This window comes from Triturus cristatus, chromosome 10, assembly GCF_964204655.1.
Source record: "Triturus cristatus chromosome 10, aTriCri1.1, whole genome shotgun sequence".
Lineage (NCBI taxonomy): Eukaryota > Metazoa > Chordata > Amphibia > Caudata > Salamandridae > Triturus > Triturus cristatus.
Window position 1 is genome coordinate 1,130,482,614 of NC_140593.1, and position 26,602 is coordinate 1,130,509,215.

Sequence of the window (26,602 nt, forward strand, 5' to 3'; positions counted from 1 at the left end):
GCTCCACTCTAAGCCTCCAGTGCTCTGCTCCCAGCCTCCAGTGCTCCGCTCCCAGCCTCCACTGCTCCTTTCCTAGCCTCCAGTGCTCCTTCCTCCCTCCAGTGCTCCACTCCCAGCCTGAAATACTCCGCTCCCAGCCTCCAGTGACCCGCTCCCAGCCTCTATATCTCCTTTCTCCTTTCTCGGGCCTTCCCTGCTCCTCCCACCCTCCAGTGCTCCACTCCCAGCCTCCAGTGGTCCGCTCCCAGTGTCCAGTGCTGCGCACCCGGCCTCCAGTGCTTCTGCTCAATGTCTCCTAGACTCCTGGTCTGAGTCTACAGTGATCTTGCGCCAAGTCTCCAGTCATTCTGATCAAATCTTTAGTGATTTTACTCAGTCTCCAGTGCTTCTCCTCCCAGGCTCCTGTGCATCTGATTCGAGCCTCCAGTGCTACTGTTCAAATCTTCAGGTGCTGCTGCTCAAAGCCACCAGTGCTGCTGCTTGAAGCCTCCGGCACGCCTGCTCCCAGTCTCCCGGCTCATGTACCCAGTGTTCCCACTCAAAGTCTCCAGTGCTTGTACTAAGACTCCAAATGCTCTTTATCCCAGTGTCCAGGCCCCTCATATTGATGTCTAAGGCACCTGACCCCGGTGTCCAGGGCTCCTGACCCCAGTGTCTTGGGCACCTGACCCCAGTGTCCAGGGCCCCTCATCCTGATGTCCAAGGCACCTGACCCCAGTGTCCAGGGCTCCTGACCCCAGTGTCTTGGGCACCTGACCCCAGTGTCCAGGGCCCCTCATCCTGATGTCCAAGGCACCTGACCCCAGTGTCCAGGGCTCCTGACCCCAGTGTCTTGGGCACCTGACCCCAGTGTCCAGGGCCCCTCATCCTGATGTCCAAGGCACCTGACCCCAGTGTCCAGGGCTCCTGACCCCAGTGTCTTGGGCACCTGACCCCAGTGTCCAGGGCTCCTGGCCCCAGTGTCCAGGGCTCCTGACCCCGGTGTCCAGGGCACCTGATCTCAGCTTCCTGGGCACCTGACCCCAGTGTCTAGGGCTCCTGACCCCAGTGTGCAGGGCTCCTGACCTCGGAGTCCTGGGCACCTGACCCCAGTGTCTAGGGCTCCTGACCCCTGTATCCAGGGCTCCTGACCCCTGTGTCCAGGGCTCCTGACCCCGGTGTCCAAGGCACTTGACCCCGGTGTCCAGGGCACCTGACCCCAGTGTCCAGGGCCCTTAATCCTGATGTCCAAGGCACCTGATCTCAGTGTCCAGGGCTCCTGACCCCAGTGTCCAGGGCTCCTGACCCTGTGTCCAGGGCACCTGACCTCGGTGTCCTTGGCACCTGACCTCAGCGTCCTGGGCACCTGACCCCAGTGTCCAGGGCACCTGAACCCAGTTTCCTGGGCCTTGATCCCTGTGTCTAGGGTCCCTGACCCGTGACCCCTGTGTCCAGGGCCCCTGGCCCCTGTCTCATTTGCTCCCGACTAAAGCCTCTGTGTTCCTGTCCACAGTCTCCAGCAGTACCGCTGTTTAAAGACTTCAATGCTCCTGCTCCCAGTCCTTTGAACGCCTGCTACGAGTGCCTTGAGCTCCTGCACACAGTGTCCAGTCATCCTGCTCCGTCTTTCGTGCTGCTTCTCAAAGTCCAACCAGTGTGCCCGCTTTATCCTCTGCCCAACGGAGGCTGCTCTTGGCCAGTAGTAGTGGGGCGGGGGGGGGGGGGGGGGGGGGGTGGGTTTAAGAAAAAAAAGAAAAGAGCACATACCTGCCGGCCAGCCACTGCCTCTTCTCCGTCCTCTGTACTGTGTCGGACCGGAAGCACACAGGCTCCCAGACTCCTCTAAGTAAATCACAACGCTGCTGTCCGCATTGTGCACTGAACGCGCTGTGGTTTAGTGCTCAGTCAGGCAGTGGAAGCCTGTGTATGTTCTCCACCCAAGCTTGTGTATTACAGCCCAGTTGAGAACATGCTAAGTGTGCATGACTGTTTGGCTGGCAGAAGACGGCCGTCCAAACCGTCATACCACTCCTCCCCCAGCTCTAAAAAGCCCAGCCCCGCCTCACCGAACTCCTTCAGCACGGAAAAATACAATGACAATAACAGCGTGCTATTATCATTTTATTTTTCCATTTTTGCAGTGCTGAAAAGCAGTGGGGCGACGCTCCTCCCCCTTAGCTGAGGAGCCGCTCCTGCCATCAATAAGGTCGTGATTTAGGGTTTGGCAGGCGGCCCGTCAAACTCTGGGAGGATGTTACATCCACCATCCTGAAGGACTCCTGCCTGGCAAACTCAGAGGTCGCAGCGGGCCAACAATATAAAAAGAAAGGGTGCAGATTAGGGATTTGCTTCCGCTTTCTAACTTCCACCCACACTGCCCTTGAGGAAGTCACCCTTGCTCCCTCTAAACTAAAGAGCAGGTACCAGCTTCAGCAGGGATCTCACTGGACAGATGACAATGTTTTTATGGCTTTTCTTTTCTTTGAACTGTGACTTTCAGGTTACAAAACAAAAGCAGAAGCTAATAAATAACAGTGCAACAAAGAAGATAACATGACACTGTTTTAAGGGGAAGTAGTGACAAGGAGTGGTGAATCAACCAAACATGGTTACAGAGAGACGGAGAGTGATGAAAATCCTCAATAGAAGGTAAGTGAGAGGCAAATGAAGCATGAGCTTAAAAGAAAAGGAAAGAAGTAAAAAATAAGAAAAAAGATGGAAGACAAAAAAGAAAGCAGGAGATTAAGACGGTTGTAAAGAATGAAAAATGGAAAGAAGGTAAGAAAAATGGACGCATGCTTCGCCCCCTTATTTAGTAGCAGATATGTATTGTATTGTAATTGCATTTATATAGCGCTTACTACCCCTGATGAGGCATCAAAGCGCTTTTTTGGTGAATAGCACGCTATTACAGGACACATAGAGTATTAGTGTTGAATTAGTATAGTGAAACATGCAAGTAATTTTAAGTAGTGGATAGGTTAGTCAGTTATTTGGATTCGGAATGATAGCAGAAGGATAGAAGAGGAAAAAAAGGTTTGCATTCATATAGCACCTGTTACCCCTGATGGGTGTTGAAGCGCTTTTCTGGCAAGTAGCACGCTACTCCGTAACCCATAAAGGATTAGTGTTAAAAATGAGTATAGTGATATATGAAGTAATTTGAGTGGTGGATATGGTATTCAGTTATTTGGATAGAGAGAGGGTAGGTGGCAGGATAGAAGAGGGAAAGAGATTTGTATTTATATAGCGCTTGCTACCCCTGATGGGGGTTTGAAGCGCTTGTAGTTCAAAGTGGGAGTCATTTAATTCTTTGGTTACTCTCTTGCTGCAGGCCTATTGGTGATCACTGCGCCTTCAGAGGAACCGCTCTCACGGCGGTTCCTCCAAAGGAAACAAATGTGTGGTGAAGTCCGCCATCAGTTTTGACAGCCATCCACCATGCTTTTTTCAAAAACAAACACCCAAAGTAGGAGTTTGGTTTTGAAAAACAAATAACTAATGACCCTCAGACCCAAGGAGTTTATTTTGTGTGGTTGTCATTATTTGCATTGTAGACTCTTAGTATGGGCAGTTTGCTTCCCTTACTTTGATGGTCAGCCCTCCGCCAGACCATCGGACAAAGATTTCCATTGACGAAGCCAACAGGAGTACCACCGACAGAAAACTGGCAGGCCACCGGACCCTAAACAGGGCAGGCAGACCAATAGTTTTAGTACAGGGTACTCCGTCACTCTAAATTGGGTCCTATGTCTTCTTGCCACAGCTTTTCTAGGTAAAGTATGGGGCAACGTCAAAGACTGGGAGCAAGATCAGACCAGTGGCGGCTTCTTCGATAAGGCGGAGGAGCATTGCCTTACTGTTTTTTAGCAGTGAAATGAAGGAAACATAAAATGATAACTCGCGTTATTATCATTTCATTTTCTCTTAATTCTGCAGCTCTGCGTGAGGGGACGAGGGCAGGAGAGGAGTGATAGCACCCTCCTAAGTGCACAATGACTGCATGGCCGGCCCTCTCGGGCTGGCCAAACAGTCTTGCGCACTTCGCATGTTCTCCATGCAGACTGCATTACATCCTGCATGGAGAACAGGCCCAGGCTCCCAGTCAGTGTCTGAGCGCTGAAACACGGGGCTTAGCAGCGTTGTGATTGGCTGACTGGGAGCCTGGGTGTGCTTCCTGTTCAGGCCAGCGAAGGAGGACTACAGAGGAGAGACGCGGCCAGGAAACTGCGAGAAGGTACGTTTTTTTATTTTATTTTTCAATACCCGCTTCCACTGTGTCCTCCCCACCTCCCGCCCCCTACCTCTGATCCGTGCTGGTCGCCGCTGGATCATACTCATCTATGTTAGAAGCAGACTTCGCCTGGCTGAATCAAAACAATCAAGATGGTACAAACAAAACTCTATTATTCTTATTTCAGTACTTAGGTAAACATACTACCTGAGTAGGTTTATAGACAAAATAAAATATGAAAAGAGCATGACTTTACAAAAGTGCTGGCTTTCTTGTGGTGAAACCCAAGGACAGTAAGCAAAAAGTGGTGTGAGTCTGCACGATTTGTAATGTAAGCTCAAGAAATTGATTTCAGATAACTGTATATTCTGAAATCAGACCTATTCAGAAATGAATAACCAGTTTGCTTCTTTTAAAAAATCAAAGAACCTACATTTGCATTTGTAGCATGCAAATATTGAACCACAACCAAAATTAACAACTGCAGAGATTTGGGGAGTGAGGAAAGTACTAAGGGGCTTTAAATGTGAACATTAAACTGCATGTAATGAATGAAAAGAATGAAAATACATTTCTAGAGCGCATGGCTGCCTGGGGGCATCCCAGCGCTAATAGCGGTGCAGCTTCAACTTCGGGCAGTGTTAGGGAAACAAGTAGGTTTTTACCTGCTTACGAAAGGTCAGGTAGTTTGGTTCAAGGCGGGTACAGAGGGGCAAGAGATTCCATAACTTAGCGGCATTTTACATGAAGCGACGCCCTCCGCTTTGTTTATTTTTTTATTTTTGGCACTACCGCCAGTTGTTTATTATCTGACCTTAAAGACCTATTAGAGCGATAGGGTTGAATAATGGACCTAATGATAGGCGGGTCCATGCCTGAGAATGCTTTATGTGTAATACACAAAGCCTTGAACTGGATTCTCTCTTGAATAGGGAGCCAATGAAGTGATGCAAGCGCGAGCTTAGCTGAGAGGCGTTTAGAAGTATTCGTAATCAGACGTGTTTCACAATTTAGCATTATCTGAAATTTTTTGGTGCTAGCAAGTGGGGTTGCCAGATATAGGGCGTTAGCGTAGTCAAGGCGTGACAAGATCAACGCTTGGACCAGCACTCTTCTCCCAGAGAAAGGTAGCAAGGGGAGAATCTTTCTTAACATTCTTAAAATCCCATAACAACAAGCTGCAAGAAAGGTTGAGCGAGTATGGTTTACGTGCTTCTCAGCTATTTTACCAATTCCTGGTAATCGTGAATTAGGGCGGTAGTTTGCCAACACGTCAGAATCTAGGTTAGGTTTTTTTAAGAGAGCTCTAACAATTGCCTGTTTCCAGCAGGGGGGCACTAATCTCGTTACCAGCGAAGCGTTTATCACATCCTAGATCACTGGTTATACAGTCTCAGAGATGAAATTTAAAATGCTGGGGGGTGCTCCAGATTTGAGTTGACTCAAAATCCCTCAAAGGGAGATCAAGTTCAAAGGGGGGTTGCCTCCAGCAGACAATCCCCACATTGGGCTGTCAAGTCAGGTGAAGATAAGGTTTGTGGGATCGTCGCCAGAGGAAAGGACTTATAGACAGTTTGTATTTTTGTAATAACACAAAACACGTAAACTTTTATAGTAGAAAAACTGGAATGGAAGCTATATGATCAGTGTTCTTTCAACAGCAACAATTTGTTTTAGTAGATAAAGTGTCATCTCTTCGACATCGAAAGGGGCGAAAAGGAATCATTACCAGTTTTAAAAAATCAGGTGAAAATGAATAGCCGACTACTGTCTATGAATCCCTATGAAAAGGACCGGAATAAATTGTGAAAGCCATTGGCCCACAAAGAAAACAGATGGATGAATAGTGGGTGGTATAACATGGCTGGGAGGAGGGGTGGGCTTTAAGACAGTCAAATGATATAGTCATTTATGTCCTGTCCTTTTATGTCCAGGGAGGGCATACTGGAATCTGTTCTGCTCAGTTCAAGTGCGACCATATCCCTGAAGGTTATTCCAGTACTGCCACCTTTTATTGTCTGTTGCGCTACAGAAACTGCACTTTTATCTTCTGTTCATCTAGCCTATTTAACTCTGCTGTATCTGTGGGACGTTGCTGGATTTGCACAAAATTGAACTTGGTGTCTGGCCAATGACGGAGCCAAATCAATTAATCTACATTCCATTTTGTTCTGTTTCGTTCTAACCATAAGACCTAGCGGGCAGGTTCAAGGCACTTGTAGCACTTCCTAACTGATAGGTTATGACACAGTCCCATCATATTTTGCCAGAAGCTGCTAAAGAAAGGGAAAGATCACATCATGTGAAACAACATGGCCCTTTCAGTATGACAACTCGGGCACACAACTGGCTCATGGAAAGTACATTTTGTGGAGCCGTTTAAGCATCAGATAAGTGTGGTATAGACTACCGTACTGTCTTATACCTACCAAGTTGCACTCAGACGCTATCACCAGCAAATAAGAGACACTAAGTAAAAAGCACGAGTGTACCACATCAAGGGAAGTTCCAACAGCTGCAAAGAGATCTCGATCGTCAAGGATTTCACCTCGCCCTCAGCCCCTGTCAACAACATCGCTGCCTCCCAGCAACTTTGCGATAACCTATCCAACTTCTTTCACAGCTAAATTGCAAACATTAACAGCAATTTCACACACCAACCCAACCCCAGTAAACTCAATGCTAACCTACTCACCACAAACCAAGACAGCCACCTGACTGAATGGACAACCCACACCAGAAATGGCATATGGCAATCCTGTAGACCTTCCACTCACGGGCACTAACAGACCCATGCCCCAAGACATCTACATCCTTGGAAAATCCCCAAATAGCACCACCCTGGCACGAAACAGCACCACCTTGACCCACATCATCAACACCTTCAGCACATTCGTCACTTTCCCTGATGAATGGAAACGTGCAGAAATAAATGCCCTCCTCAAGAAGCCCTCACCCGACCCGAATCAACTGAGTAATTTCCGATCCCGCTCCCTGCTCCCCTTTCGAGCCAAAGTTATTGAGCAGGCTATCAAAAGCAACTCACAACCATCTTCTAGACAGCATTCAATCAGGATTCAGAAAGTACAACAGCACTGAAACAACACTCATCGCGCCCAGTGACAACTTTCGAATCATCTTGCTCGACCTCTTCGCGGCCTTTGACACTGTCTCCACAACACCCTTATCAGGAGGCTCCACAAGATTGGCATGCAAGGATCCACTCTCAATGGATGTGTTCCTTTCTCATGGTAAGGACCCAAATGGTCAGGCTCCCACCCATCACATCAGAGACCAAGAAAATGATATGCGGAGTTCTACAGGGATTGTCCCTCAGCCCCACGATTCTCAACATACACACGATGCCGCTCACCAACACGATCCGATCATAAGGCATCACCATTGTCTCCTACACCGATGACGCCCACTTCATCCTCTCCCTGAAAAACAAGGCAACTACCAAGAGAACCAACTTCACCATCTGCATGACCATGGTAGCGGACTAGATGCGAACCAACTGCCGGAAGCTCAACTCTGGTAACACAGAAATACTGGTCGTCCTCAACAAGACCTCCCCATAGGACTCCAACTAGTGGCAGTCAGAGCTAGGACCAACACCCACACCCACAGACCATGCAAGAAATCTAGGGCTCATCCTAGACGAAAAGCTCAACATGATGGTTCATGTAAACGCAGTGTGTACTTCCTGTTTCCACATCCTATGCATGCTGCGAAAGATTTTCAAATGGTTGCCTCAGAACACCAGAGGGACAGTCATGCACTTATCACCAGCAAGCTGGTATAGGGAAACCCACTCTATGTCGGAATCTCCAGACAACTCCTACACACACTCCAGACCATCCAGAATACTGCTGCAAGACTCATACTCAATCTGCCATGCCGCACTCACATCACATCTCCTGAAGCTTCATTCGTGCCCCATTCACAAGCGCAGCTGATTCAAACTTCTCACACACACACATGCAAAGCCCACACAACACAGGGACAGACTACTTGAACAGCTGCATACACTTCAGCAACCCACCAGATGCAGAAGCCCTGCCTCTACCACATACTCCCTGCATCCATAAAAGCATAACTGGAAGTTGCTTATTCTCCTACATCGCACACAAGACATTCCTTAACTCATCACAGCCTCTGCCTCACTTCTTGAGTTTCACAAGAAGATGAAGACCTGGCTCTAAGTATAAGTCCCTTGGGGACCACACACCTACACACCTGCCCAAGCGCTTGGATACTCTCTCAGATGATTAGTGTGCTACACAAATCAACCTAACATAGCAGTTATCAGGAACTTGGCAATCATTAAAACCCTACTCAGATATATCATTTTTCTACCATTACACGTCTTTCACTTCCCTTGCCAACTCTTCAGTCGATGTCATTCCCAGGGCACCTATGTTTGGGGTGGCCTTATCAGTCAGGGTAGAGTATATCTACTTCTCTTCATAAATCTAGCAACAGTTATACTGCGGTTGTACGCCCATGCTACTCCAACCCTCTCTGCAAAGCCTGGTCAGTGAAACAAACACTACAATCTGACCCTATGAAATACCAAACATTTGTTGTGGCACTCAAGTGCCATCCTCACCCACAAGTTTTGGGATGCCTGTTCAGGCTTAGCCATCTTGCCACTGTGTTTAAATATTAATTTTTAATGCTAAACCATATCTGCGATGGCTGCGGAATGTACAATAACATTTCTATGTGGTCAAACAGTGAGCAAATTGGAACATTGCCCCTGTTTCTAGCATATTAATTATACAATTATCAAAGAAGAGAAGAACAGATACTGTGCAAAAATACAACATGTACAGATTCACAGTTGGAAGAAGGTGTGCTTGGAGCTCAAGGCACTCACAATATGAAAGGTAGTCAAAATATAGTGAATACACCATAAAACCGGCAATGGGACTACAAAGATTGAATGATAACGCTACTACATCTAAAGTATTGTTAGTCAGAATGTGGATGAATCCAGATAGGTTCCATTTACCATATACATTGACAGAGTTTCAACCCAAGTTAATTAATGGGCCATCATCAGGAATGTCAAAATTTGAAGAAGCAGCGAGCCATGTACTATCAAAAAAATGACATTTAATGTGTAAAATGAGATAGTAAATGGTCAGAGCAGGTGTAAAGAAAAAGCTTTTTCACTGAAAGTCTACTCACTGTAGGTGATACTGAAAAAGTCTGAAAAAGAGAGATTGCAGTGACAATCTAATGCGTTAGGTGAGGCAAAGTAGGAATCCATCACCAACACACTGAAGTGGGCACTTACTTATAGATGTTCTGAGTTGCCATTCTGCGACCTATTGGATAGTATTAGGGCATGGAAGGGGTCGTCAATTATATCCAAGATGGCTGGCGGACGTGCTTCCAGTAAACATGAAAAAAAGGCTCAGGCTACCATAAAATGGACCAAAAGGTCCTGAGTTGTCCACCGGAACCAAGATACGAAAAAAACACTTAATCAATATAAATCATTATTATAAAACAACAATCAATGTGTGAGAAACAATTACTCATATCCATGGTTCCTTATGGTGAAAAATAGTGACACTGTGATAACAATTAGAAAGATACGGATGTGATAAATAACAAAATTACAAGAATAATATTGGGTAAATTGACATCAATAGCCCATTTAATGGTAAAAGTAAGCAAAAGCACTTACTCAACATATAAAAAGAGTACATATATGTAATATTTTATCAGAATTACTAGTTTAATACAAAGTATGTGTTCTACTCTTGTTTGATTGTTGCGTAATCTATGTGCTAGACCCATTGGAAACCTCCTAATTTGCTCCAGTGTTTGACTGCAAGGAACTGTTGTTATACGGGTGTTAATTGTCCTTGGTTCCAGGTGCTGTTTATAAAGGGTAGTCCCTGTTCTGACAAAACGATGGAGAATGTACAACAACACTCCCAAAATGTATCACATGTTTTTTTTTTTTTAATGATTGATCTTAACTTTAATTACTTTTTGGATTTACTCCAAAGGAAGGCTTGTGGTGGTGCCTATCAGTCTAATTATTTTGAGTCTGCAACTACTGTCATTGCTCTGAAAACAAATGTCTTTGATGTTATTACTTTTAATAAGTATAATTTAATTTCATTAGTCCTGCTGGAAACCAGCTAAGGACAAAAAAGTGGATTGCCAGCCAAACTTTATTGCACTTATGAAAGAGCCCTGGAACAACCAGTCCACAGCTTGGAGTCAGATGTAACTTGTTGCAAAACAGAAGCCTTTTGAACACTGACAGTAGAAGACAGCAAGGCTGAGACCGATGGAATAAGAGTCAGAGTAACGAAGTCGGGCAAGAGCTGCACTTTACACAGGAGAACAAAAAAAAAAGCATTGGAAAAAAAAAAGGTCTTGAATTTTTGTCATGTGAAGGCATGTGCCAAACATATTCAAAGGGATAGCCAGCAATCACGCAATGCATTTACTTTTAAAGAAAACCCACCCCAAGATGGTTGTTGATGTGCTACATGTGCATGAGTGCGGGCTCAGTGAAAGAATATCGGAAACATTAATATTGTGTGAACAGAATATCGTGTCAAAAATATCGAGGCCAAGAATATCGAGAAGGTAAGTGCAAATAGGTAAGTATACATTTACTATTCTTAACTCCAGATCTAGGTACCTTGAAGATGCATATCATCAAGGTACATATAGCTGGAGCTATATATAGTAAAACTTCACTTTCCTATAGAAAATGACCTTAGAAATATTCTTGTCCTCGATATTTTTGACAAGAGATTCTGTTCCACGATATTTGTGTGTCCGATATTTTGTTCAAACACCGCATACAGTGAAAGTCAAAAGAGATCATGCAGGAAAGTGGGGGGAAGGGAAAAATGCAGTGAAAGAGAGCAATGCAAAACATGCACTGCCATTGAGTGCTCAATATAAATTAAAAAGAGTCCTCAAAAGGATGTAGTAGAAGGATACAAGTCATCTAATCACAGCACTTTGAGACTGAAATTCTCCTGAGCGGAACAAACATAGGAATGGGGAGGAAAGACATTGAATCAAGATAAAGAGGAGACAAATGAGAAACAACAAAGCCATCTAGACATGACAAGGGGTTGACCCAAAGCCCAATCCAAGTATGTGTTGTATTGGAAACAGCAGGTCTGCCTACAAAGAGCAAAAGTACTCTATAGCTGAAACTTAAAAAAGGGGTAAACCAGAGAGCCATGCAAGTGAATTTTTAATCCCACTTCAGCCAGAGGAATCCATGTTACCAACTGATCTAGCCCCCTCCGCCCCCCAACAAAAACATCTAATAGTATTGCACTGATTAGAACATTTATTTACACGCTTCTTGTAATAAAATAGAGTCGCTTTTGTTCCGCTCATGCGCGAGGTTTAAGAACTGTCTCCTCGTTCCACTGGGTTCTTTCCTCAAAACCTTTCACCAGGAGTTGGCCCTCTGGAACAAAATATTGAACAGTCTGTTTTATTCAAGACCGCGGGCCCTTTTAAGAGACCACATTTGGGTTGGTTTGAGAACCCTCTTGAAATAATTGCTGCTTTTGACAACTTATTGATGTAGACGTGAATGTGCGTCAACTGTTAAAGGACAGAATCTCCAGGAAATACCAAATCATTCGTTCTCACTTGTTTTCATTATTTTAATTCTGAAATCGACCCTCCCATCCAAACACTGGCGCTAATGGCCCCACTAGGAGAAATGCTTACCTAGGTTGTGTCCCCACCCTTTTTAGGTTTTGCATGCACAGTGCTTGCGCTGTGCTTGTTTTAGAGTCCATGCACTCCTTTGTACTTTTCAAACTAAAGACAGTGGCAGATTAAAACCTTACTGAAGGCACACATGCCCTTTATACTACACAGAAAGCTGACCCCTCTCAATGGACACGCAGGATCCAGTTGTGCTTCCACCCTATCCATCATTACATGTAGGCATCCGTATATTTTATGACTTATGAGGGTGCTTTCAATAGACCAAATATATTGCTTTACAGTATCTTGAGGAGACCCTTGCATAAAGAGACTGGTGTTTGTTGAAGGAATTGTTTCTTCAATTACCAATGTGAGCCTAACCCGCCAACATTTTTGGAAATGTTACTGCCTGATGTCTTTTTATGACTTGGACCTTAGCATTGTGTCGGGGTGTCTGGTGTTCAGGTCACCACCACCACTATTCTTCACAAGCATGCTCTCCAATACCACTACTCTCCACTACCATCATTGTCCACCTGTGCCACTCTTCCCCACCACCACTATGCATGACCTCCACACACTGCTACCAAAACCTGCCAGATCCACCATTCTCCACATCCAATATGCCACTCTCCATCACTGCTCTCCAGTCCCGTCACATTCCACCTCCATCACCCAAGCTACACCTCCTCAACGCTACAGTCGTCCCCCGTCCCTTGCAGCAGATGAGATGTTACCATTGGTTTTGGCAATCCCAATGCAACTAGTACCAGTAGGTGAACCACTTAGTCACCCTTGCGTATAAAACGCAATAGATTTTGATTGACTAGTGATGTAAAGCATGAGAAAGGCAAGCGTGACAGTAAAGATTGTGCTGTCCTTTTCTAGTACCGACTGCCATCACTGGGAGTCCTTAAAGAAACCTCTGTTCAAACAACCGAAATGTACTGAACTGTATTTTTGTGGTGAAACCTAATAACATGACAGAATAATAGAGCCTTTCCCCGCCATGTACTTTAAGTAGCCCACGAGAGAAAACTCTTTAGAGTGGATGTCGTACATACTTATGCCAGAGAAAATTATATGGCACGTTATTTACAACAAATGTATTACAAAACATGCATTTATTACTACAAGAAAGGTTAAATTCGAGATTATTACCACCATACAGCAAAATTAACAGACAAAAACCACTTTTTGTACTGCTTTGCAGACTACATGTAATAGTTAATTTCCACATTAAAACAAGACTTCTAATGCAATGTGTAGCGGTGAGGGTTTTTCTTTTGTACACAAGTATTCTGAAAAGCATAATGATTACAAATACAAAAAACATTTTAGCATAAACAGAAACTTAACTTGTCTCCAGAGCGATGAAAATGTGTTCAAAAGTGGCGTTCTCAGAAGGGTTCATTGTCTCAGTCCCAAATGGAAGTTTTATGCTGCTGTTCCTTCTATCTTGGCCACTGAAATTGATTTGCTTATCTCAGTCCTAATTCTAACATGCCTGATATTTTCACTATAGTGCATAACTTTATATACCCATATCGATAGATGCAGATCATGTTGTACCAGGTAGAGGAGATAAGAAAGTACCTTTAATATGAAAATACATTATTTCCGGCACTACTGAACGTGTGGCATAGTCTGCCACACATGAACAAATGCGTTCTGGGCATACAAATAATGATCTGATTTTCCATTGCGTTTCATACCAAGCTTGAGCGAGGATATGCACTATTGTCGAGCTCTCCGGCACTGGGAAGCCCTAACCAGGGCAGCAATGTGCGGTATAAATTCTGTTAGCATTACAGACCGCAGTTCTGTCCTATCTAGGCGATGTAATTAATCAGTTTTATATACCACATTTAATTGTATTCATTTCACCATTCATATATCTCATGGTACTAAGCCGTCTGCATTAAAGACTACTCGCCACCCATTTTGTTCTAATTGTCTTCCTAATGCCCATGTCACTGTTTTCAGTAACTTTTGAACCATTTTGGCTAGAAACTTTTTTTGTTTGGTTAAAATCTGCAGATTATGCTTCTGATGATGGATTAAATGGCAAATGCGTAAAAAAATCCATAATTGTGAGAAAAACGCTGTTACTGCATATATAGCCTTCCTCAATAAACAAGCCATAACGCTTTTACGAAGGTTAAGTGACTTATATTGCACGACTGTTTACTAAGCTAAAATTAACAACCAAAAAAACGTAATATTAATCACATAGGCAAAACCTAATGCATTTATCAATGCTTGTTCTATGCAGCTACTCGATTAATCATCAACCAAACAAAGTTCAGGCACATCTCTAGCATCTTGAAGGGTCTGCATTAGCTCCCTTTTCATGCTTGAATCCAATTTAAAATTGTTAGTGAGCTAAAAAGCACATCACCTGAAAAAACTGACTACCTGGCCGCTAAACATATCTGGCAGCATATGCACAAGGAGCACATCTCTTGCCAGTCTGGAAATACAAATCACTTAGTGTTTTAAATGGAAATCTAGGAGTGCAGGTACTCACTATTGAGAGTAACTCTTTGCACTTGAGAAGTGCCGGTACTCTCCTATTAAATGCATAGCAGCAGTGTTGAGAAGTGCCAGTACTCTTCCTCTCAAATCAGAGTTCCGGTACTAAGTACCGGACCTTACCGGCCCATTTAAAGCATTGGACTTACTACAAACACAAGCATCAAGAGGTTTTTCAGAATACAGCCCAAGACTTTTTGGACCTTTGTACTTTGGATTTTCCCCCTCATTGTTGATATCCCGGAAAGACCTCTGAACCCACATCATCAGTAATCTTCTACCTTCTTATACGGTATGTTCCCCATAACCTCCCCCATTCTATACGCTTTTGGTATATATATTGTGTGTTTAGTGGAATACCAAACAGACAGTGGCAGCACTTCTCATTGCAAGCACGTCTGTATGAGCATCTCCAGTCACAGGGGACACGTACTTTATAGCCCTCGGGTGTCTCCTTGGGGTAGGGTGGCGTGTTTCTAAATACCCCAATACAATTTAACAAATGCTTTGCCTTCTACTACAATGCTTATAGTGCTCTATAATGTGTGCAGATAATGCAGACAATAAAAATAAATACATTAAAACACACCACATAATATGAAGTCTGTGCAGTTTGTCATTGAGTCAGTTTGTAAAACTAAACTCAGCTGTCCTATTTTAGGCACCACCTTCCTAAGTTTTACAAGGTGAATCTTACAGTTCCTGACTTCAGAATCCCTTAGTTGCCCTGTACATGTGAGGGGACCCTTTACGCATGTTTCTATTTTGCAGTTTTATATAGCGAACTCAACCCCAAAAAATTACAAAAATGTACATAACTGCCAGTAACATTATATATGGTGAGAGCACGAATCGGGGGTACACGCTGGTGATGGAGCAGGTAAAACTAAATTTTGTATACCTCCTCTATTTTGCATGAAATTAATTACATAATCATTCTAAGCATTAACATGTACTAATTAGTTGGAAGTGGAACAACTAAGCAATCCTTACACCTTGATAAACACAAGATACACGTGGGACGAAAATGCTATTTGCATGGCAGAACAACTAAATTAATTAACTATGGTACACAAACTAACTTTAGATTGTGGTGAAATAGAGAATTGCATGATTCATGTTGCTTTTGTGATGTTTTGTGCTTTTAGACATGCAGAATGGTATTATTGCTTTAAATGTTGCTACAAACTAGGAAAATACTAATATTGGGATTGGTGTGGGATTAAACATTAGAATCTTCATTTCTATATTTTAATTACTGTTATGTCTGTTTTTGCTTAAGTTGGCATTCGGGCCTGCTAGGGCGCAGTACTTAATATGGAGCGCGATGTCTACTGCGCAGAATCGGATGGCTCTGGAGATCTTCAAGTGACCTTAGTTCCTGTACCAGCATGTCCCTTGTCAAGGATAGGAGCATGGAGGGTTGCCAAGTGATGAACGATGTGAACTACTAAGTGGACAATAGTCCATTCTAACTCTGGAACTTTTGCCTGTGAAATGCAGAAAAGGATATACATTTGTTCTCTGACATGCCAGGTCTCATGGGAAACCAGTCGGACATGAGAAAACTCAGAGAATTTACAAATTGGATTGGATTAGCCAATCGGAACTGTTTTACCCCTAAAATTGTTGCACATTGATCTGAAGTCAGCTGGAAAAAGGGTATAAAAGACTCTGATCTGCAAAGGGGGGTGGTTCACTGGGATGATCGTCTATGGCGTTGAGTCTGCGTTGAGCTGATGAAGATTTCCATGGTTTACCTTGGGTTTCTTTAAATTCGAGAGAGCGATTCAATCTGATGGTTTGAATATTGTCGTGGGTTGGACAGTTTATCCTGGAGATTGTCGCAGAGACTTGAATAATCCTCTGTGTGATCGGAGGGTCGCCAATTTCAAGATTTTGGTAAAGATAATCTAATGCAAATCTATGCTTATGCTCTAAATATTTGATGTCCTTTTGAAATAAATCTAATTATGTTATATTCTGTAGTGCCTAAAAGTTAATGCAGAGCAAACTAATACTGGATTAAAAAAAATTGGATTAATAAGAAATGAGTTTGTGATTCTTTAACTGAGTACTGGAATTTAAACAAATGTTTCCTAGGCTTTAAATTGTGTTTTAGCTGGTTCTATATCACCATCAACCAGTCTAATTGGTCCGTCGACCAAGTGGTGGAGTGCCTTGATGTCAAAGTCAGGATTTTATAGGTGCAGATGTATATAATGTATATAATGTAAAGGAATTACTCCTGATAAGTAACAAGGTACCCCCACATGTCCAGCGCTTTTTCTCCTGTGCACAGATTCGAGTGAGACATATGAGTGTTGGTGTTATGGGCCCCACCAATGAATGAATGTATGGATGAGTTAGTGTGATGACGAGTCTGTGACATAGGGAGAATATGTAAGTTTGTCCTTTTCCGCTGGAGCACTGGTACACGGCGTCCACCCACTATTTTCACAGCAGCAACGTGCAGGCAGCTACAGGGTCTTTTTTCCACCTCCAGCTTGGCCAAAGATAAAGCAGAAGTTAAGCGGCCATCTGGCGTCCTTTGGATCGAGTAGCCTGACTGGGGGCGTTCTGGAGCCTCACACTTAAATGGAAATGCAACAGAAACAAAAGCACACAACTTGTCACTTCACAGGTACTTAAGAGAGGCATGCTTTTGACTTTGTTCAGTCACTGTATATAAGTGCATGCATTGTATGAATGTCAGATGTGTTGGTCTCTCCCAGTATTTACACAAATAACAATTTGAATAGCACTATTTTATTTATTTTTTAACATAATGTGCTTTGCAAGAGACACCGAAACCTTCTATACTACTTTGATTAGAATATGGGACTACACAAAATACAGATCTCTAACAAATGCGTTAACCTCCAGAGTTATCTCACCATTATTATTATTCCCCGAGATTTACTGGACACCTCTGCAGCAGATGCCTTCACCCCATAAAATATTTTAAAATACAAACTTTGCAACAAATTAAGCAGAACAGATCTACTACCATGCTTCTCCTTGTTGCCAATTTCTTTGTGGCAGGGTTTAGAAAACATAATGTATTAGTTGAGGCCCAGAGTTTGCGTCTGGCTTGAGCCACTTTTTTTTTTTGTTGCATATTTATATAGCGCGAACTCGACCCGAGGGTATTGGAGCGCTTTACATGAGCACCGTATTTACATTACACATACAGGCACGGGGAGATTAAGTGATTTGCCCAGAATCACAGGATGTGGACGCGACCCCGAGGCTCGAACCCTGGTTTCCAGCACCAAAGCCGGCAGTCTAGCAGACGGACCACATCCTCTCCCCTTTTTGGCACAACCCCGTGCCAAATCTCGTTTGTTACATTTCCCAATGTGCTTACTCGTGATAAACCTGATAAACATGTGTGAGGTCTTAATATCTGATGTCTCTTCTTGTGAGGTCACTTCCTGTGATGCCACGTGTAATGTCATGCGTTGTGACATCATGATGCCACTTGCATACTGCCTAACTTGCTTAGGCCCCCAACTTGTTTTTATAGGACTTGTACCCTGCATAAGGTCACATTTGTTTGTATTTTTTTAGGCACGGGGAGATTTGCCAAGAATTTTAGGATGTTGAGCCAAACCAGGGACTTGTGCCTAGCTTCCCCTGATCCAAAGTCGGCAACTCTGGCCGTAACACCACATTTTTTCCTCAATTTGTCTGCACGGCCAAGAAATGTGCAGCCTGTCGGATTTTAAGCTGCTAGCTGCTCTCCCTCGAGCAGAAAGCAATACCACCGCAGCTGAGTCAATAACAAACTAGCGTAAAGTGGTAATGGGACCGAACGCATAGTACGTCCCTTCCTGGGTGGACCTTTCTCTCAACTGACAGCAATTTCTAACCAATCGGATTCCTCCGGGGCGGTACTGACGTGACCCCTCCCAGTACCGCCCCAAAACTGGCAGTCACTTTAAACTGGCTGTCTGATTGGCTGTGAGAGGCCTCAGTGTTGTCACTAGTTTAGAGCTGAGGGGAAAACAGAGGCAATCGCCGACGGAGTTTTTTGGGAGCTCGGCCGGGAGACGGGAGACACGGGACGCGCTCTGAAAGCTCCTGCCGGACCCGAGAGGGCAGGAGGGCATCATGTCTACGAACCAGCTGAAGCCACGGCTCTGCCACATGCTGAAAGGGGAGGGCGGCTATGGTTTCCACCTGCACGGGGAGAAGAACAAGAGCGGGCAGTACATACGCAAGGTGGAGCCGGGCTCTGCGGCCGAGGCAGCGGGGCTCAAGGCGGGGGACCGCCTGGTGCAGGTGAACGGGGCCAACGTGGAGAAGGAGACCCACCACCAGGTACTGGCGCTAACCTTTATACCTCTGTGATCCTAAAGCAACAGGTGCTAAAACTTCTGGAAACATCCCTTCCAGGCGCTGTGCTGACATCACAGCGCGCAGCGCTGACAGTTTACACCCGACTGCACATTGCATGCTAGGGTAATATAGGGTGTAATATATGGAGAGAAAGTTGAAATGGAAGTCCCAGAATGCAAAGTGATATCAGTAAAACATTCATTAAAACTTGGCAAAAGGTGTCTCACACACACCTTAAGGCGTCACTTGGAGATACGACTAATAATAATTTGTTTTGAAATAATACTTGTCTTCGCAGCAAATATTTTCTACAAAGCTCTTCCTACCGCATGTTTTGTTGTGCAGCTAAGTAAACAAAAGATTTAACTATTACCAAAATGTAATGGTGTCTACTCATCTGCAATAAAAACTTCAACCTTCTTCCTTCAGCTCTTGCCGTCTTTGGAAAGTGCCTAGGGCCTTTTCCAGTGCCAAATCAACCCAGCACGTGCTAATGTTTCTCTTCGTATATTCTCAGCCTTTGGCCTTCCAGCATTTGGTAGGCAATCGCGATACCACTTCTAATCAAGTTATTATCGAGCCCTTGCAGTGTCTCCAGTCAGCCGTCCTCTGTCGCAGGCAGCTTTTACACCCAGGCATCTTCTGTCCCTTACAGGTACCCCGTCCCCCAGTCGCCACCAGTTTCACCATTGAACCTTCCTCTGCCACTTGCAGGGTCGCCTTCTAGTTTATTTCTTTTGGTTGCAATATTTAGATTCAGGTTTTTTTGTATTGCTTACTTAGTTGCAGGCTTCCAGTCCTCCTGTGACACTTGGTCCCATCCACTCATCTTCTTTGTCCCATCCACTCATCTTCTTTGTCCCATCCACTCGCCTTCTTGGTCCCATCCACTCGCCTTCTTGGTCCCATCCACTCGCATTCTGTTAGTTGCAGGCTTCCCATCTAGCCATCCTCTGACAATTGCAGGCTTCCCACCCAGCCGTCCTCTGTCACTTGTTGCCATCATCCATCTTTTGTTAGTTGCAGGCTTCCCATCCATCCAGCCATCCTCTGTCACTTGCTTCCATTATGCCATTTCATGACATTTACAGGTTTCCCATCCAGCTATCCTGTAACACTTGCAGGGCCTCTATCCAGCCGTCTTTGTCTCTTCGATCCACCCAATTCTCAGTTTCAAGGTTCCCAACTCGTATCCTCGTAACTTGTATAATGCGACCATGCACAGAACATATTTGTTCCATATGCTGCCTTCTCCACTCTGCCCTCCTCAACATAGAGACAGAGACGAAACCTAATTTCCCACTATTAGTGCCTGAACTCTTGTTATCCTTTCCCCTATATTCCAGCTACCTTTACTCCTAAAATTCATATTTTCCAGTACAGAGCAGGTATTCCACCAGTTGTAGGGACTGATTTTATTCACTCCACAAAACCCCCGGTCTGCTATCCTTATTATTGTGAACCCCGATGATCCAAGGCACCCACCATCCTTACTACAGTACTCGTCTGTCCATTGCATATTACTATGTTCTCTCCACTCCCAGCATGGAGGTGACCCACAGCCGAGTTCGTATAACCACTGTATTTATCCTTTCTGGTTTCCTTAGTCGTCGCTCTGCATCCTACCCCCTTTTTTTAATCGTATTTATCATAACAACCTGGAGGAAAACGTAATCGTACATTCCTTTATACTGCAACATGATTAATTCTTTTTGAACCAAGTGAACCAGATTACACCAGCAGCCTCTACTATCCCAGCTCTTCTTTTGTTTCTCTTTGATTTGTTCTTTGCCCTCATCACTCGTGTTGCATTTGTGGTGGGAATGACTCGCCATATTTAAAACCCAGTATGCGTTTCTTCTACTGTTCCTTCCTCAAACAGACTTGCGTTTCACTATCCAGTCCACAGCTAGGTTGGTGTCCTACACATGCCTCTCTACTTACGAGCCTTCCTTGACTGTCTTCACCCTTTCCCATCTGACCATGCCCACCTGACGCCATACCATGCCCACCTGACGCCATACCATGCCCCCCTCATCTTCCTTTTTCAGTGCTTCTGTTTTACTCTTCTTTTCACACATTTTCTGTGCGGATACTAGAAGATTTGTCATACACAGCTGCTGTCCTTCTTCAATCAACTTCTTCTGTGTACTCAGAATATCAAGATATAGACTTATTACCATTCATGCTAATTGTCAATCATTAAAACATAATCACATACTTCTCAAAGCTGACCCCTCAGTGCTATATATTACTATATTCTACCTTTGATCGCAGTCACAACTTGTATCTATAAAGCACACGTTCACCCGTGGGTCTCTTCGCACTGAAATGTAGTGTTACCCAACCAAATGATGGTAATTTTATTTGCTTCAGAAGGAGGAAATGCTTAGACGCTCCATTATTCGAACTTGTAACCAGAGGGTCATATACAGATTTCTGGAGTGAATGCATTAGTCCTTTGAGAGACCAGACATATCCTCGTCTCAATAAGGAACATACTTCCTAAGAGAGAGAGGGAGTTCTCACTCCATTTAGTAAAACTCTTAATCAACAAACACTTCTATCCAGATCCTGTTAAACTCTGCTACACTTCCTGGCGCTGTGTGTGCCATGGCGGTGGTAGACCACCAGGTACCCAAACTGCATTACCCTATAGCACACACTTGCCCCCGCCTTGGCCTCTTCAGCATTCCATCTGAGATTTCACAGTGAGTAGCAGATGCATCTTCAGGGTTAAAAATAGTTCGCTCTTTGGAAACACACTGCTTTACTTAAACTATCTAGATCTGTTGAGTGGAATTACAAAACCAGAGTATGTTTACCACCGTTGTACAAGGGTGGTGCGGGTGCTGCAGCTGACGTGGCAGTTGAAGTACCTTAATGGGTCTTGGAGCTCAATTGCTCCCATGGAATTTGTGGTCAGTTGCTTGATTTACTCCTGTGACTTTTGTGATCTTCCCCCCTCCACACACACTTTTATTCCAGGCCTACTGATGGACCAGCGCTCACAACTGCGGGGTTGATGTTCTTTAAGGCAGTAGTAAATGGTGCCCACATCTCCACTGTAGGTCACATATTCCCACAGTCAGTGGGAGTGGTGATGTTACTGTCTTGTAACTTCTGTGGATACCAATGCATTTGAGTACTGAAATTGTGCCTTCTAGCCATAGAACTCTACCATAACTGTACTGCTGGTCGGTTTCAGTATTGTGAAGATCCGTCCACAGGCCTTAAGAGAGCACCAACATCATCTGATGTGATTGATACTCCAGGATAAACAGTTTACTTTGGCTCTGAGCATTAACTGTAGGAAACCCAAAATGGAGACTAAATCCATCTCCCATCCATAAGTCTGCCCCCTTTTCCTCCCTTTTATGGCCTGTCATATCGCAGGTGAATGGTCCCACGGTCCGACTGAGCAGCATTATTGAATTGTTTAGTCCTATCTTGTCCCTCCTTTTCTGTGGTCCTTGGGTACCCTGTCCTCTTCTTTTCAATCTTCAGCTATTCGAGAAGTCGCAGCGTCACTGTTTACTGGTCCACATCCTCCCTCCATCACGTCTGTTGTCCATCACCCTATGCTAAATGTAAATGTATTTGTACTTGTATAGCGCACTTCTACCCAGAGGTCTCGTAGCGCTGTATTCATACCACTGTGGAACCCTTCCTGGTTTTCCTGTGAGATGTCCACTCCTGGGCACCCCCAAGGTGAAGCCAGGCATCCTAGCTGTGGGGGCCGTTGTGGGGATTAAGCAAGCTATTGCCCAGAGTTGCACAGTGGGACCCATGATTAGAATAGGCACCGAGGCGAGAATTATCAGGTCCGGGGAAATTGAATCCAAGAGCCGCCGAGGCGGGAATTGAACCCTGGTCCCAGGCCAGACCTCTGCATCAGGGTCTGCCGCTCTAACCATTGAGCCACATTTCTCCACATGCTACTGCCTGTGTCCCTGCACTGCAGTCTATAAATACTGTCCTTATAGTGTCAGCCAACAGCATGAACATTTTTCTGTATTGTCTAAAGTTGATATCACCCTTTCGTTTGCAGAATAAGTTAAATTGTAGTTCAGAACTGGTGAGGACTTGGTGGTAAAAGAGAACCGGATTTGAAATGGCTGGCAGATTTGACTCCATTGTTAAAAATTAATCAATGGATACTTTTAATTGTGTTGTGTTTGGAGCTGTGTGCAAGTAGTTCCGCAGCAAACCAGCTAAGAGCAGTGCAGGAGACTAGCTTCCAAATGTACAGGGCATGTCCCTTAGTATGGCATGGTTTTGAGTACAATGCCCAAGGCTAGCCCATCAGGTGCTGATTCAGAGCATAACGGGCTCCGTATAGAGGGGACTAGGTTCACTTGCGCTGCCCCTTTCCCACTCTAACACCAGAGAACAGCTTGCCACCCCACTTCCACCGTTGTACCTTCATTTACATCACAGGCTCTGTGATCAGATCTGTTTACTATTTTGCACGAGTTGGAGGCAGGGAATACAAGTGTCTGGATATATCAACGGTCACTGTACCTGCTCCATCGCAGATTGCCCACAGCATATCTGTTAAAATGTGTACTTGGCAAGAATTAAGTTGTTGTGTGGAGGTAGGTAGGTCACCTGTTGTAAACGCACATACATCGCCCCTGTGAAGAAACATCACTGCAGAGATTCGACAATCGACATGGCCGCCCATCCAACACCGCTCTTGTGCGCTCAATATTTGTGTGAGTAGGGTACATTTAACACCTACATAGATGATAGCTGGGAATGTTGGTCTCTAGCGCGCACCAGTTTATTTGGAATGTCCGCAAACGTTAACATAGTTCAGCTCATTGATTCCCTTTTCTGCATGTTGGCCAATGAAAGGGAGTTTGACTTAACTTCTGCAGCCAGTCCTCTTTGGCTCTAGGTATTACCAAAGTTCTCGCATTCAGATCACTGCAGACTGTGGCAAGGCAGACCTACTGTTTACCACCAGGAGTCTCTCTAATCAGGGCCCTGCTGCCATTCTCCAGCTGACCTGGGTGAACTGCTCATTATGTTTACCATTGATCGGAGTCCCAGAGCTTCTTCAACATCCGAGTCTATGGTACTGGCTCGAAGGGCTTTACCAAAAGTGTCGTTCTGTCACGATTCCACTGACCATTGTGTGCGTTGCACGCTACAGTCACTACAGCACCAATGCTTGTTTGCTCTCTGTGCTTGAGCAGTTTTTTTTGATAAACACATTTTCATTGGTTTTTTTTTAAAAGGAACAAAGTCACGTAGTCAGTACATGTCGTGCAGTGACAGACGGGATTAGCAGTAAACTCATCGTGATCAACTCGGCACTTTCAGGAATTAAGCAACCTGGAAATTGTTGCTTTCTGATTCTAATCCACCGCCCACATCCGAAGCCCCAAGCCATTAACCCCCATACTTTTGCATTTAGCTGGCCTCATACACTGGCTTTTCTTGTTGCGCGCTCCAGTCCACCCCACGCCTCCATAATGCCATCGTTGGTGCCCCATGAGCCTTCCCATGTGCAACAATATCTCTCTTAGCCATTACAAGAGTGGCTCTGCTCAATGCTCTGTCTGCCCTAAAGCCCTCAACACCATCATCCAGTCCCAAGAGCATCAGCAAAGGGGTGAGTTCCAGCGTCCGGTCCATTGCGGCTTATTGTTCAGCCAACACTGCTTCCCAATAACGGATTATGACGGGACAGGACCACATCATGTGAACTAAAGGCCTCCCAGTAGAGAGGAGTGAAATCGCGCACACCGGCTAAGAATGTCATTGATCCAGCCCTCTTGGACCTATGCTGGGCACCCCTGCCATATGGGATACTAGGGTTTGTTTACCAAGTCCATCTCCTTTGTCTCTTTGTTCCACTTACAATAGCTGCTCAAAACAAAAAATTGACAAAAGTCAATAAGTCTGGGCTTTATTTCTTTTTCATTTCCTCAAACCTATGCAATAGACATTAAAAGTAACAAAAAGTACAAATGCTGCTGTTTAAAAGTAGTGTATATATTTACAAAAGAAAAAGTAAGTGCAAAATGACCCACAGAAAAAAACCGAAAAAGAAACATGAAATGAAACCAGAGGTGGGCGTCTCAGCCCTGCCATTGATGTGAACGTTTTTTAACAGAATGTGCTAGTGTGGAAGAGCAAAATGCTGTCACTCACTGCTAGGTACACTCCCAGGAGGGCTGGTTTCTACTCCCACCCCACACCCATTCATCACAGGCATCCCTGGTCAGGTGACCCTGCGAAAAAAAGATCAGAGCGCATGTGCTCGCGGCCAGTTATTAGTACCACATACTTGTTCGTGGCCCTGTCTTCCTTTGCTAAGCGTGTGGGCCCAGGGCCCTCGATACAAAAAACCACCAATGACTGAACTGAGCTAACCAAGTACCCCATTGCTGTAGAGTGTGGTGGGAGGAAGCGAAATCAGTCACGTGGCTAGACTTTTTGCCACCCATGGCGGCAGGAGGGGTGTGTGTTGTCTATTCCTGCGTTTGTCGCAGGTAAGAGCACGGAGGGGGGGGGGGGTTGCTAACAATTCCTGCATTTGCCACCCTGCAATGGCTGCAGGTAAGAGGGGGGTGAGGCTGTCGTCCTCCAAACTCATGCCCCCCTGCTTTGCCACTGAGCGAAATGTGAATGATACTTCAAGAGACTCTTAGACGAAGCGGACTGACCTGGTGGAAGGAGTCTGTGGAGACAATTAAAGCTGCCTGTGGTCCAGACACACAAATGGAGGCGTGTTCAATCAATGTGTGGAAAGCGACAATTAGACGAGCATAGTGCGAAACCTGCTCCTGCCACTGGACTCTACAGGGACCTGAATCTTGCTGCATCCCACGTGCCTGCCCTGAAGTAAACCATGTAGGTAATACACTTTTTGGGGGCCCTCAAAACTTTTTGTTTCTTTGCACACCTCTGATCAAGCACAGACTGTGGCGCAGAGCCTTTCGGCATGGGAGTAGATTCAGAAAATGGTAGGCGTAGAAGTGACGCCATGCACTGTTAGTCCCTGATGACGTGACATGTTTGCTGCTTGATTATTCCGTCATCAGCCTGGTATTGCTGCCAATGAGCCATGGGAGAGTATGGACCGCAAGCTACAGAGATTAAACAAAACCGTTGCATTACTGTTTATTTTGTTTTCTTCTTGCTGCTGATTTCGTGACCCCTGAACTCGGGGGTAGCAACGGCAGTACACTTGCAATAGGTGCCAGAGTGAGATCTGCTGTACAGTGCCAACCACGAAGCTTACTTTCTCTCAGCGCTTAGATACCGAACGGCAAGCTGGGAGGTGGCAGCTACAATCCTTGGCTACTCTTATTTGATATCCATGTTTGCTGTTGGGGTCTTCCGTTTCCATATAGCTAGTTAAGACCACTCCGTTCTGCCTATCGCACCTTAGCCTCCGTCCCCAGGACCCACTACATCCGAACCGGAGGAAGTTCCCTCTCCCACCTCTCCACCAAGACATGGAACACCCTGCCTTTCCACATAAGGCAATCCTTGTCGCTGACCAAATTCAAGAAGGACCTCAAGACCTGGCTCATCGAATGATCCTCCTCACCCAGAAGGACCAGCAGCACCCCCTCCTTGCCCCCCGCCCCAAGGCCTTGGGACCCTCACGGGTGAGTAGTCCCGCTTTACAAACCCCTGATTGATTGAGTTACTGAAGGGTGGTTGCATAACTCTCTCTTGTCTCTTCTAATCTGCTTGGCGCGAAGCGTTGTCCCTCGTCTTCTGACCAGAAAGGCGCGTAGCTAATGAGGCTGTTAGTTCTGGGAATAT

General features: G+C 45.0%; 1 protein-coding gene across 2 annotated transcripts in view; it reads left to right on the forward strand.

The window, feature by feature from the left end:
• The first annotated feature begins 18,421 nt into the window (after positions 1 to 18,421).
• The window catches only part of NHERF2 (NHERF family PDZ scaffold protein 2), a 347,541-nt gene continuing 339,360 nt past the window's right edge, over positions 18,422 to 26,602 (forward strand). The window contains exon 1 of one of the 2 annotated variants that reach the window (XM_085629400.1): positions 18,422 to 18,793. In XM_085629400.1, the coding sequence (XP_085485526.1) occupies positions 18,584 to 18,793 (210 nt within the window). In that variant the 5' untranslated portion in view covers positions 18,422 to 18,583. The remainder of the gene's footprint in view (positions 18,794 to 26,602) is intronic. The other variant, XM_085629399.1, reaches the window with a different exon arrangement.